This window comes from Octodon degus, unplaced genomic scaffold (genome assembly GCF_000260255.1).
Source record: "Octodon degus isolate 3935 unplaced genomic scaffold, OctDeg1.0 scaffold00229, whole genome shotgun sequence".
In the NCBI taxonomy this organism is placed as follows: Eukaryota; Metazoa; Chordata; class Mammalia; order Rodentia; family Octodontidae; genus Octodon; species Octodon degus.
The window spans coordinates 382,276-394,677 of record NW_004524805.1 but is presented as its reverse complement, the minus strand read 5'-3'; the positions used below and the strand labels follow the sequence as shown (position 1 = coordinate 394,677).

General features: G+C 38.1%; 1 protein-coding gene and 1 pseudogene across 5 annotated transcripts in view; one reads left to right on the top strand and one right to left on the bottom strand.

Moving 5' to 3' along the window:
- The window catches only part of Lats1 (large tumor suppressor kinase 1), a 67,172-nt gene that overhangs the window by 17,625 nt on the left and 37,145 nt on the right, over window positions 1–12,402 (bottom strand). For 3 of the 4 annotated variants that reach the window (XM_004645474.3, XM_023705768.1, XM_023705767.1), the window contains exon 3: window positions 11,593–11,743. The exons of the other annotated variant lie outside the window; for it this stretch is intronic. In XM_004645474.3, coding sequence (XP_004645531.1) covers window positions 11,593–11,743 — 151 coding nt within the window. The remainder of the gene's footprint in view (window positions 1–11,592; window positions 11,744–12,402) is intronic. 4 annotated transcript variants of the gene reach the window in all.
- Window positions 6,623–7,120, top strand: LOC101585957 (annotated as a pseudogene). The gene has a single exon (XR_002818977.1). The product of XR_002818977.1 is annotated as a cytochrome c oxidase assembly protein COX16 homolog, mitochondrial pseudogene (transcript).

Sequence of the window (12,402 nt, the reverse complement as noted above, 5' to 3'; positions counted from 1 at the left end):
CTCATTGCTATTTGTTTCTCAATAAAATTATGGAAAAAAAGAAGAAGTGAAATCCAAAAAAAGAAAAAGAAATAAAAACACATACAATGATATATGTACACCCATGTTTATAGCAGCACAATTTATAATTGCTAAATCTTGGAAACAGTTTAGATGCTCATAGAAAATATGGTGTTCATGTGTAATGGAATACTACTATGATATAAAGGATAAACTCAAGACATTTTTAGGTAAATGATGCACCTTGATACCATACTTAAGATAAAATAAATTAGGCACATTATGTTTTAAAAAACACTGCTACATAGCGAGACCAACAATCAAAAGGAGGAGAGGAGAAATCTGTCATACAATGTGATTTGTTAACAACAATGTATTATATTCTTTTTTTAAATGGAAAAAGACAAAATTTCATCACCATATAATAGAAGAATAATGATAGTTAATATATTACATATCGTTATCTTCAGAGTAGTTACTCAGATATGGTCATAAAAATTTATTCCAAATAATATTAGCATAGGGGCTGGTGAGATGGCTCAGTGGTCTAAAGCACCTACTTAGAACAAGCTTAACAAAGCACAGGGACCGCGGTTCAATCCCCCAGCACCACATGCCAGCCAGCCAGCCAGCCCCGCCCCCTGGTGGGCTGAGCTGGCCACACACACACACACACACACACACACACACACACACAAATAAATAAATAAATTAAAAAATAATAATAATATTAGCACAAACTTTCCTTTTCAATGAACTAGGATGAACTAGTAGTATAGCTACCTCGTATTTTTTTTCTTTTCCCTTTCCCTTACTCTAGTTCTTCTTTCCCTCTTTTTTTTTTTTTTTTTTTGGCAGAACCAGGGATTGAACTCAGGCCCTTGTGCATGCCAGGGAAGTACTATTGCACTGAGCCATCTTCCCGGTCCCTCTTTTTTTTTTTTTTTAAATAATTTTAGTGAGAGAGAAGTAGCAATGAAACAGTTTCAAAACAGGTTAGGCCCGGGGAGATAGCTCAGTAGAATAAGCGCTTGCCTGGCAAGCCCAGAGTCCTGAGTTCAATCCCCAGTACTGCAAAAACAAAAAACAAAAACAAAAAACAAAACAAAACAAAAAAAACCACACCAGGTTAGTAGGACAGTTACAATAATTAATATATTACAGATTGTCTTTGTAGTAGTTATTCATAGTACAAGATGCAGACATGATATCTTGTCTAAACACTATTAGTTCAAAACTTTTTTCTCATTGAACTAAGAGAAAGTAGCTATGGTCTTTCATTTATATCCCCCTTTTTTGTTTACTTTTGTCAGAGATGTGTATTCCATTGTCATTCATATATTGTAGTTCTTTCCTTCTTCTTGAAAACTACTGAGATTTTGTGTTCTCACTACAAAAGCTACATAAAGTAAACCATATGTTAATTAATTCAATTTAGTGCAAAAAAGCAATTTTGTCAGATTTCAGTAAGTAGTTTCATGCTACTTTTTTTTTTTCCCCAGCACTGGGGATTGAACTCAAGACTCTTGTGCTTGCCAATGAAGCACTTATTCTATTGAGCCACCTCCCTGGCCCTCATTTTACAATTAAAATTTTTATTTTATTTTATTTATGTGTGTGTGGGTGGGTGTGTGTGTGTGGGTGTGTGGCCAGCTCAGTCCACCAGGGGGCGGGGCAGGCTGGCATGTGGTGCTGGGGTATTGAACCGCAGTCCCTGTGCTTTGCTAAGCTTGTTCTAAGTAGGTGCTTTAGACCACTGAGCTATCTCACCAGCCCCTCATTTTACATTTAAATGTATTATTTTTGACTAGATAATACAACCGTCATTGTTCAAAATTTACAAGATACAAAATGTTACCTGGACTGTCCCTTAGTCTACCAATTTTTTTTTTTTTCCTGAAGACATTCAATGTCATCAGGAAGACATCTGAAAGACCGAAATAATTCTGTGCAGGGCTGGGGAGATAGCTCGGCAGTCTAAGTTCCTGCCTGGCAGCATAAGAACCTGAGTTCAATCCCCAGTACTGCATGCCGTGCCAGCCCTAGAACCTTGGGTGCACCATGCTGGCTACCGAAACCCAGTAGGTGACACACGCCTGTAATCCCAGTGCTAGGAAGGCTGAGACAGGAGATTGACTATGAATCTAAGCTGCATAGCAAGACCCTGTGCCAAATTAATTAATTAATTAAAATTTTTAATACTGTACAGATATTTTATATGCACTGTTTTTGTAAATAAAATTATTAGAGGAGAAATTACTGAATTAGAGGGTATGTTCATTTATAATTTTGATAGATATAACTACTAATTTTAACATGTCAGCAAGGGATAATCAGTGCAATACTTAAATGTGTTTTGGATTTTAGAGTCTGTCTTTAATGGAATTTCCAAGTTATGAAATAAGCAAGAAAACATACAATACCAAAAAATAAAGCATTCAAATGCAACAGTTTGGTCACTTGGGAACAAAGGTCTCCCTGTCCTTGTCTCTCTAGTCATTGATTCTTTCTTATCTGAGTAAGGCAGTTCTCTTCCAAAAGGAATGCAGTTGTCAAGAAATGTTATTAACCAGAAAGGATTAATCACAGGAGAAGTGGCTGAAAAGCAAATTCTAGACCTAGAGCTCAGAAGAACTTTGAAGCCGCTGTCTAGTGTTGGGTTCATTCATCTCTAACAATCATTTACTAATTTTCTAAATAGTGCCCCTGCCCACTCCTCTATGAAGAAGGTATTTAATTCTCATCAATTTGACCACTCTCTGTGCTTTTACATTTCGTATAGCTCCCACATACATAAATTTGAATGCTTTTGCTCGTGTTAATCTGTCTACTGTCAATTTACTTCAGCAGATATAAAAGACCTGAACCTTCAGTGAGGAGAGGAGCAATTCCTTTCACTGCTATAATATATTAGTATGAAGACTATAAAATATACATTCCAGAAGGATTAAAGATTAAATACTAAAGATAAAGCAACATGAACACTAAAAGAACAAACCTTTCAAATAGTTTGGGGGGTCGTCCTCATTAGTATAGTGGTGAGTATCCCCGCCTGTCACGCAGGAGACTGGGGTTCAATTCCCTGACGGGGAGGCAGCTGCCCTTTTGGGGGCCTGCCCCTTAGCTCAGCTCTTTAAGTGCCTGCTTCAACAAAGTAGTCAGGCTCAGGTTGTTGTGGTTCGATCCCAGAACTCAAGCCAGTCAAACCTGCCCTGAAGGCATTCGGAACAAAAAAAAAAAAATCCTTCAAATAGTTTGGGGGTACCTCTTGGGATGATCTTCCCAAGCACGACAGAGATGGATATCTAAATATGTAAAACACCTATCACTATTCAAAGCAAACAACACCTATAAATGGGAAAGATCACAATCATCCTGGAAGAAAATATAATAACACATACGAGAAAAAAGCAGCAAACATTCAGAATATACAATTTAACACTGCAATTCAGGTAGGATGGGCAGCTTTTCGATTTGTTACTTCTGGGAAAATCCTCACTCTGGGCAAGTCAGACAAGTCCTCTAGTCACCAGGCTCAGGCTTAATTTCCTTGTAGCATATAAACCATGTTATGCATCTAGCTTTTATCAGTTAAAATGCAAGTTTCCACAGTCCTGAAGTTGTTCTGTGTCTCTGTGATAGTCCTCTGCATTCTTCTACTTCCCAGACTTCTCCACCACACTTTCCAGACTGATCTATTGCACAATCAGCCAGTGCTCTTCTGTCACTGACTTCTATTCCAAACTTTCCTGTCACCATTTTCAAACAAAGTTTTTTGTCCGTTGATGTTACTTTCTTTTCAGCCCTTTGCACTTAAGGTTTTCTTTAAAAATCAACAGGCCACAGACAAGGTTCTACATCTCTGCTATCCACTTATGATTTTAGATCATTATTCTTTTTAAAAACCCATCTCCGATTGCCTGGCATATACAAAGCATTGGGTTCCATCCTCAGCATGATAAACAATAGAAGCAAGAGCTTTTGTAGGGGGCTGGAGAGATGGCTCAGTGGTCTAAAGCACCTACTTAGAACAAGCTTGGCAAAGCACAGAGACCGCAGTTCGATCCCCCAGCACCACATGCCAGCCAGCCCCACCCCCTGGTGGGCTGAGCTGGCCACACACACACTAAATAAATGTAAAAAAAAAAAATTAAAAAAAAAGAGCTTTTGTAGCTCATCCTGTTTGGACAGCCAGGTCCATTCCCCTGCCCTGGTGAGCTCCTACTCCCTTTCTCATTCATGCGCAACTCTGTCATTTGATCTAAACTAAGGCCTATGATCAATCTTAACACCCACATGGAAGAACTATACATTATTCTTATCTTTTAGTGATTTGATTCTCTCCTTCCACTCTAACTCAAGCAGGAAGGCCAATGAGACTCACGGGAGGACTCTGGTAATGTGAGTGCTAAGCAGAAGCCTGCATGGTGAGGGCCAAATGGACCTCTAATGCACCAGCACTGCAGGCAGAACACACTGCCTGCAGTATCATTCTTAAGATTGCATTTCAAATTTTGGCATCACTTTTTTTTTTTTTAAACTGGGAATCAAACTTAGGACCTTGTGCTTGCCAGCAGGCACTTGTGCCAATGAGCTATATCCCTAGTCCTTTGGTATCTCTCTTATTTAGTCTTCTTTCATAATGAGTAATACAAGGTTCATACTCTCCAATTCCTCCTCTTTTGATTAACCCCACTACAGAAGTTCCCCCTTATCAAAAGCTTCAAGATTAATGTTTATGAGGGCCAATGATATAGTTCAGCAGTCTAAAAAGACTGCTTAGGCAAGCTTAGGCAGGCGTGCAGGGACCGTGCTTTGATCCGCAGCACCATATGGTGCACCAGCCCCACCCTCTGGATGGGCTGACTGGTCAAAAAAAAAAAAAGTTTTTATGGCACATTTGATCTAGCATAAATTCATGGTCCATCACTTCTTTCTCCCGTCTGCACTGCTTTTCTTCTTTCATAGTTTCAATTTATTCATTAAACATTTACTGAGTGTCCACTATATACCACACCTGGCCTTCTCTAAGCAATCAAATGCTTTGGTGAATAAGATAATATCCCTAAAGGGCCGGCCAGATAGCCCAGCAGATTAAAGTGCCTGCTTAGGCAGATGCAAGGGCCAGGGGTTCGATCCCTGGCCTACTGTGCTGGCCCTGGCCCCCCATGCCCCTGTGCGCTGAGATGGCAATTGAGACTGGCCATGGTGGCACACACTCATAATCCCAGCACTTGGGAGGCTGGAAACAGGAGGATCACTAAGAGTCTGAACTGTGTAGTTGAGACCCTGTAGACACTGTACTAAATACATCAAAAATAAAGAAAAATTTAAAAATGTATAATACCCTTCCCTGGACCCAGAGAACCTACATTCACAGAGGAACACACAGACAATAAACAAGTGAATAAAGTAATTTCAGAGCATAATAAATTCTTTAGGTAAAGCATAATTGGTGTCAAATGAGATAGAGAAAGACAGAAATGGGTTGAGAGAAAAATAGGATAACAGAAAAGAATGAAATTCAGTAGTCAGAAAAGTTTTCTCTATGTGATGACATAGGAACTAAAACTGGGTAATGGTCCTGAAGTAAAAGCTTGGTATTCTCCAACAAAAAGAAACCTGTGCTGGGTATAGTAGAGGTATGGTGAAGCACACCTATAATTCCAACACGTGGAAAGCTGAGGCAGGAGGATTCCAAGTTCAAAGCTGAGCTGAGCTATACAGCAAGTTCAAGGTTAACCTGGACTACACAGCAAGACCTTGTTTCAAAAAGAAAAGAAACCAGGTATGGCCAGAGAACAATAAATGAGGGGAAAAGTAATATTAGATAAAGTCTGTGAGGTAGCCAAGTCATGGGCAGGAGTTTGGAAGAAACAAGAAATCACTAAAGGTAAAGGAAGAAAAGTATGCTTTAAGGAAAGACTTCAACTATCCTTTTAGCATTGTTATCTTTCAACTTATTGTGTGCTTATTTAATAAAACTCCTGTCATGGGAAATTTGAGCATCTGCTTTATTCAAACCATATCTGCCAGAAAATATGATATAACAGGAGGCTGATTCTACTATAAATTAATGACTAGCATCTTTGAATGACCTTAGCACTGCCCAGAAATCCTACTGTTTCTTTAGTCTCTACTGTTGCCATCCTCGGTCTCCTCAAATTGCTTGCCAGCTTGTCACTCACAATACTTAATAGCAAGTGATGGTTTTCTACTTAGAGAAAAGAAATCAAAAAGTAACTTCTTGATCTAACCTTCCTACCTAAGTCTTTCTGCTTTTATTATGGTAGCTTTACTGAAAGCTAACAACCTCTATCCTATGCTTTCTCGCTTATCTCCTCCTCTATTGGAACCTTCTCTCTTGAATATATAATTTCATCCTCTTAACTGAGTCATTCGATCACCTTTTCAACATGTGTAGGTCTTTCCTATTAAAAAAAAAATAATACAAGGAGCCTGGGAGATGGCTCAGTAGAATAAGTGCTTGCCTGGAAAGCTCAAAGGCCTGAGTTCAATCCCCAGTTCAACCAAAAAACAAAAGAACAAAGAAAAAAAAAAAAAAACTTCCTTGTAGGAGGAGGGCTGGGCAGCGCCCCACCCGGAAGCCGCTGAGGTGTAAGTGGGCGCCGAGCGGGCCCAAGTTTCGGTCATGTTCCCGCCCGCAGCGATGCGAGCTTTGCGAAAGAACAAGGCCCTACGCTACGGAGTCCCCATGTTGTTGCTGGTTGTTGGAGGTTCTTTTGGTCTCCGTGAGTTCTCACAAATCCGCTATGATGCTGTGAAGATTAAAGTTGATCCTGAATTGGAAAAAAAGCTGAAAATGAATAAAGTACCTTTAGAGTCAGAATACGAGAAAATAAAGGACTCTGCTTTTGAAGACTGGAAGAATATTCGAGGCCCAAGGCCTTGGGAAGATCCTGACCTACTTCAAGGACGAAATCCAGAAATCCTTAAGACTAAGACAACCTGACTATGCTCAGGTTTTAATAAAAAATGTTACCAATAAGACATATTGGTCCAGGACATACAGGACATAAAATTCTATGTCTGTGGAAGGCTGGCTCATTATAAGTAAGTTGATGGACGATAAACTTGATTTTACAAAATCAAGTGTATAGGTCTTTGTATTTCCCAGCTAGTCCACTTGCAAGTGAAAGTAACAGCATTAATAACATAAAAAAATTTCAACAAAAATGTGAATCCTGTTATCAAAGTATGTAATGTATCATTTCCACCAGCCACTAGTACAACATTTTACTACTTCATTCTGATTTCTAATAAAAATAGTAGGGTTACATTCAGATTCTGACAGTAAAATTGAGCAGTGATTTCATACTAAACTTTGTAGGACAGTAATCCTGATCACTGTCTAATCTTGGAATTATTTGTAATATATCACAGTATGCTATTCTCTCAAGCATCAGCTGATGAGTGTGTGGATGCTATGTTTAAACATTATCAATGTTGAGGAAATAATAGCATTCTCTGTTAAAATGTTAAATTATATAATTTCCTGTTAAGCCAAAGATAATGAAGTAATAACTGACTATAAGCAGATACAGCAAATTGTTAAGGTAATTCAGAGATAAATGCTAATTGGAAAAAGCTTTTTTAAGGTATGCTGTATACCTTAGCATGATTTGCATATGAATTTATTCTAGCTTTCTGTTTGGTTGGCTGATTCTGATTTTAATTTTAGGTTTTCCATGACCTCATCCCTACTAAAAGAAAGAGTTCATTTTTTTATTTTTCTTTAAACTCATTTTCTCCTCTTCACTGTTCTGGACAGTCTTCAACCCCTACCTTCTGGTATTTTTATGCTTGATTCTAAATGTCTAATGTCTCAAATAGTTGCACTACAATTGTAAAAAAAATAAATTTGGCCCACTTTTACCCCATTCAAAACTCAGCAGTTTACTTCAATAAAAAGTAAACTGATTATCTTATGATAAAAAAAAATAAAATAAAAATAAAAAAAAATAATACAGGGGCCAGGGAGATGGCTCAGTAGAATAAGTGCTTGCCTGGCAAGTGCAAGGGCCTGAGTTCAATCCCTGGTTCTGCCAAAACATAAATAAATAAAAAATAATACGACTTTTCTTCTATTCCCATTTAGGCCTTTTATCTCAAAGCATTACCTGGTGCTAATGTAAAAACTGGTACTGGCCTCCTACGAGTTAAGTGGTAAGTACAGAAGTTGAAAGAAGTGAGGATGTTTACAGACCCCACAAAAAGTTTTTGTTTTGACAGTGCTGATGATTGAATCTAAGGCCTTACAAATAAATGCTAAGCAAAGGTTCTACCACGAATCCACCACCACCACTAAACCCCCCTTTGTTTTTTTGAGACAGGATCTTGCTACGTAGTTCAGGCAGGTCTTGAACTCACTATGTATCCCAGGGTGGCCTTGAACTTGCAGTGATCCTCCTGCCTCAGTGCTGGCATTACACTGCTAGGCCCCATCCCTTTTTTAATCTTTATGTAGTTTAAGATAAGAGCCTTAGGCTGGGGAGATAACTTTGTGATCTAAGCACCTGCCTGGCAGCACAAGGACCAGAGTTCAATCCCAGTACTACATGTTGTGCGAGCCCTGAAACCAGGCGTGGTGATGCATGCCTGTAATCCCAGTGCTGAGGAAGCTGACACAGGAGGATCACTATGAGTTCAAACTGCATAGTGAGACCCTGTACAAAAAAATAAAAGTTTAGTCTTGCTAAACTGCCTGGGCTGTCCTTTCAATTCTTCAGTCTCAGCCTCAGGAGCAGCTGATATTACAGGCTTATACCACCATACTTAGCTTTTTACAGAAATCTGACAATCAGATGCCTGTTAAATCTAATAATAAAATACATGGACTTATATTTTATATGTAACTTTTATTTCTCTGTAACATCAAAATTTGGTGAAGGAGCCATGCATAAGAGCCTCATATGAACCATCCCTGTAAACCTTATCTTTATTCAGATATCAGCTTTTTCAGGACAGTTTTCTGTTCTTTGGTGTAATGCATTATGAACTCATCCTGAGAAGCCTATGAGAAAAAGATTGAGCTTTATCATAACTTTTATTGTGTCTGTTCTTGATTAGATCCAAATCCCTCTTATAAGAGTTTACAGTACAGGGGCTGGGGAGATGGCTCAGTGGAATAAGCGCTTCCCTGGCAAGCGCAAGGGCCTGAGTTTAATCCCCGGGTCTGCAAAAAAAAGTTTACAGTACCATGTAATTCTCTACTCATTTATACACAGCAGTAATTCTACAAATGTCTGTTCAATTTTTTGTGTTCCCATTACTAGAAATGTAAACTCTACAAAAGGGCAGAACTTATTCAATGTCAGGCAAAGGGCCTGAAAGAGCAGTTGATCAATAAAAATTTGTTGACTAAAAGAACAAATAAAGACCTCTCATGAGTCACTAAACAAACAAATACAAGATTAACAAAGACATAAAAGATGATATTTCAAAAATAACCACTAAGGGGCTCGAGGTGTAGTTCATTGGTAGATCATATATTTATCAGCACATGCAAGGCCCTGAATTTAATCTCTCTCACCAAACAAACAAATGAAGAAGAAACAAAGAAACAAAACTGTTTTGGGCATAGTGGCACATTTCCATTATCTGAGGAGGCTGAGGCAGGAGAACTACAAATTCAGGGCCCAGCCTGGGCAACTCAGGAGAGACTGTCTCAAAATAAAAAAATAAACACAACTAGGGATATAGTTCAGCACTCCTCAGGTTAAATCTCCAATACTGCAAACAAAACAAAACACAAAACAACAACCACATGTTAGGTCAAAGAAATATGAATGTAAAATGAGACAGTATTATCAATTAAACAAAAAATAATAATAGACAGTACTGGCTTTATAAATATTTGACATTCTTATTGTTAACAAGGGAAACACAAGTTGGTACCTCCTGTTTTGGAGGGGTAGGTACTGGCAATTGAACCTAGGGCTCCATAGTAAGCCACATCCCTGTCCCTGCCTCCACTCTTGAGATAGGTTCTTGGTAAGTCATTAAATCACCCAGACTGAGCTTGAATTTGTCATCCTCCTGCCTGGGGTGCCCCAGAGTGCTGGATTATAGGTGTGGGCACCATGCCTAGCTTATATAGCACCACCTTTCCAGACAGCAGTATCTATGAGAAACTATAAACATTTTCCAAATATTTAAAATTTATTTTTAGAAAATCATTAGGGGGGCTGGGGAGATGGCTCAGTAGAGTAAGTGCTTGCCTGCCAAGCACAAGGGCCTGAGTTCAAACCCCAGTTCCGCTTAAAAAAAAAGAAAAAAGAAAATCATTAGGTATATAAAGGATTTGGGCCAGGGAGGAAGCTCAGCAATATAAGCGCCTACCTGGCAAATGCAAGGTCCTGAGTTTGATCCCCAGTCCAAAAAAAAAAAAAGGGGGGGCCGGGAAAATGGCTCAGTGGAATATGCACTTCCCTGGCAAGCACAGGGGCCTGAGTTCAATCCCCAGTTCCGCTAAAAGATTTGAATATACAAGTTAGAAAACCAAAATGGGAGACTGGTTAAATAAAGTATATGGAACTATTAAAATAGTTTTGTAGGGCTGAGGATATAGCTCATAGGTAAAGCATATGCTCAGCATATGTGAGGTCCTGAGTTCAATCCTCAGCGTCAAACACATAAAAAAATAGAAATTGTTTTAGAATATTTAAAAAAAATAAACTTACACAGGGTATAACAAATGATTAAGGTAGGATTTGGTATGATACCATTTTTTGACCTAACAGGAATCAAACTATAGGGCCAGGGAGATAGCTTAGTGGCTTAAGCACCTGCCTGGCAAGTGCAAAGTCCTGAGTTCAATACCTATAACAAAAAAAAAAAAAAAAGAAGTAAACTGTATACAAACTTACTCAGGTTTCCCCTGGGAACCCCCCACCTCCCCAAAAAAGCAACATATCAAAATACAGTGGTTAACAGTGGGATTGACCAGGCACAGGGGCACTAGCCTACAGTCCCAGCCATCCAGGAGGTAGAGGCAGGAAGACTAAAAGTTTGAACCCAATCTAGACAATTTAGTGACCTTACAAGAGACTTTATTTCAAAATACAAAAAAAAAAAAAAAGTTAAAAAGGGCTGAGGATGTATATAGCTCAGTGTGAAAGCTGTGGTGGGTTCAGTCCTCAGGAACACACACACACACACACACATACACACAGTGTTTTCTTCTGCTTAACCATTGTCTAAATATTCTATGATGAATGCATTCTGCTCTCAAAATATTAAAAAAAAAAAAAAACATAAAGGGGGAGAACCCAGGAGTTTTAACGATGGTATTTGGGCATGAAAAACAATGTGTTTCAGCTACAATACAACCAATCAAGTAGTTCTCAACCTGGACTGCTGCTTATAAGAATTATGTATTAACTTTTAAATGTGAGGGTCCCATCTCAAATTCACTTCATTATAACACACTATAACAGTATGATCTTAATTTGAGAGTTTCAACTAACTTTTAACTAGCTTTTAACAATTTCTAAGACCAAATATTTGACATACTCAAGTGCCATAAAACTATCATAACATAGACTACAAAAAGAATGCTTAATTAATCACCTGGTTTCATGCTGGCATTAATAGGTCTGGCAGCAGCTGCTGTAGCCATTTGCTCCCGCCGAGGATCTTGATAACTCATTTTACTAATGAATTCAATTGCTGCTTCTATACTTCTATTATTAGTTTTCTGCAGAGCCTGTATAACCATATCCTGATAAGTTAAAAAAAAATGAAACATAATTTAAATCTTATCATTAATAGGAGGGAAAGAACAATATGAATTCCACCAGAAGAATTCATAATTATGAAAGACAAGGCCCTAAATCACACTATTGATGTTCTATTTGTAACTACTAAAAACAACACCACTATCACAACAAACACTATAAATCTCAAATAACTAAAGTGAACAAAACAAGTCCTCAAACCTTTAATAGGGTTCTTCAATATTTTTCCCTTTATATAACATAATTTTTCCTTCTAGGATATTCTTTGGGATATAACCATGACAACATAACTCTGATTACTTCCTGTTTTTTAAATTCATTTTTATGTAAACAGACTACCAGACTGTTTACAAAGTTATCAATCAAAAAACTTGAAAACATTATTATTAAAGTATCATTAAAGCACTGTATGAAGCAGTAGAACTGTTATTTTCCTCTTGAGTTTAAATTTCAGTAAACTATTTACAGGAACACAAATACAGGGCAGATGATAGAAGAAAACATATATACTTATGTGATGACTTTAAGCAGTTAGATGGCATGATGGAAGAAATAAGAATTGGAATCAGTCTGATCTGAAATTGAACAGTTCCATGTTAGAATTGTGCGAACTCTGGTTAAGTTATTTAACATTTATTTAACT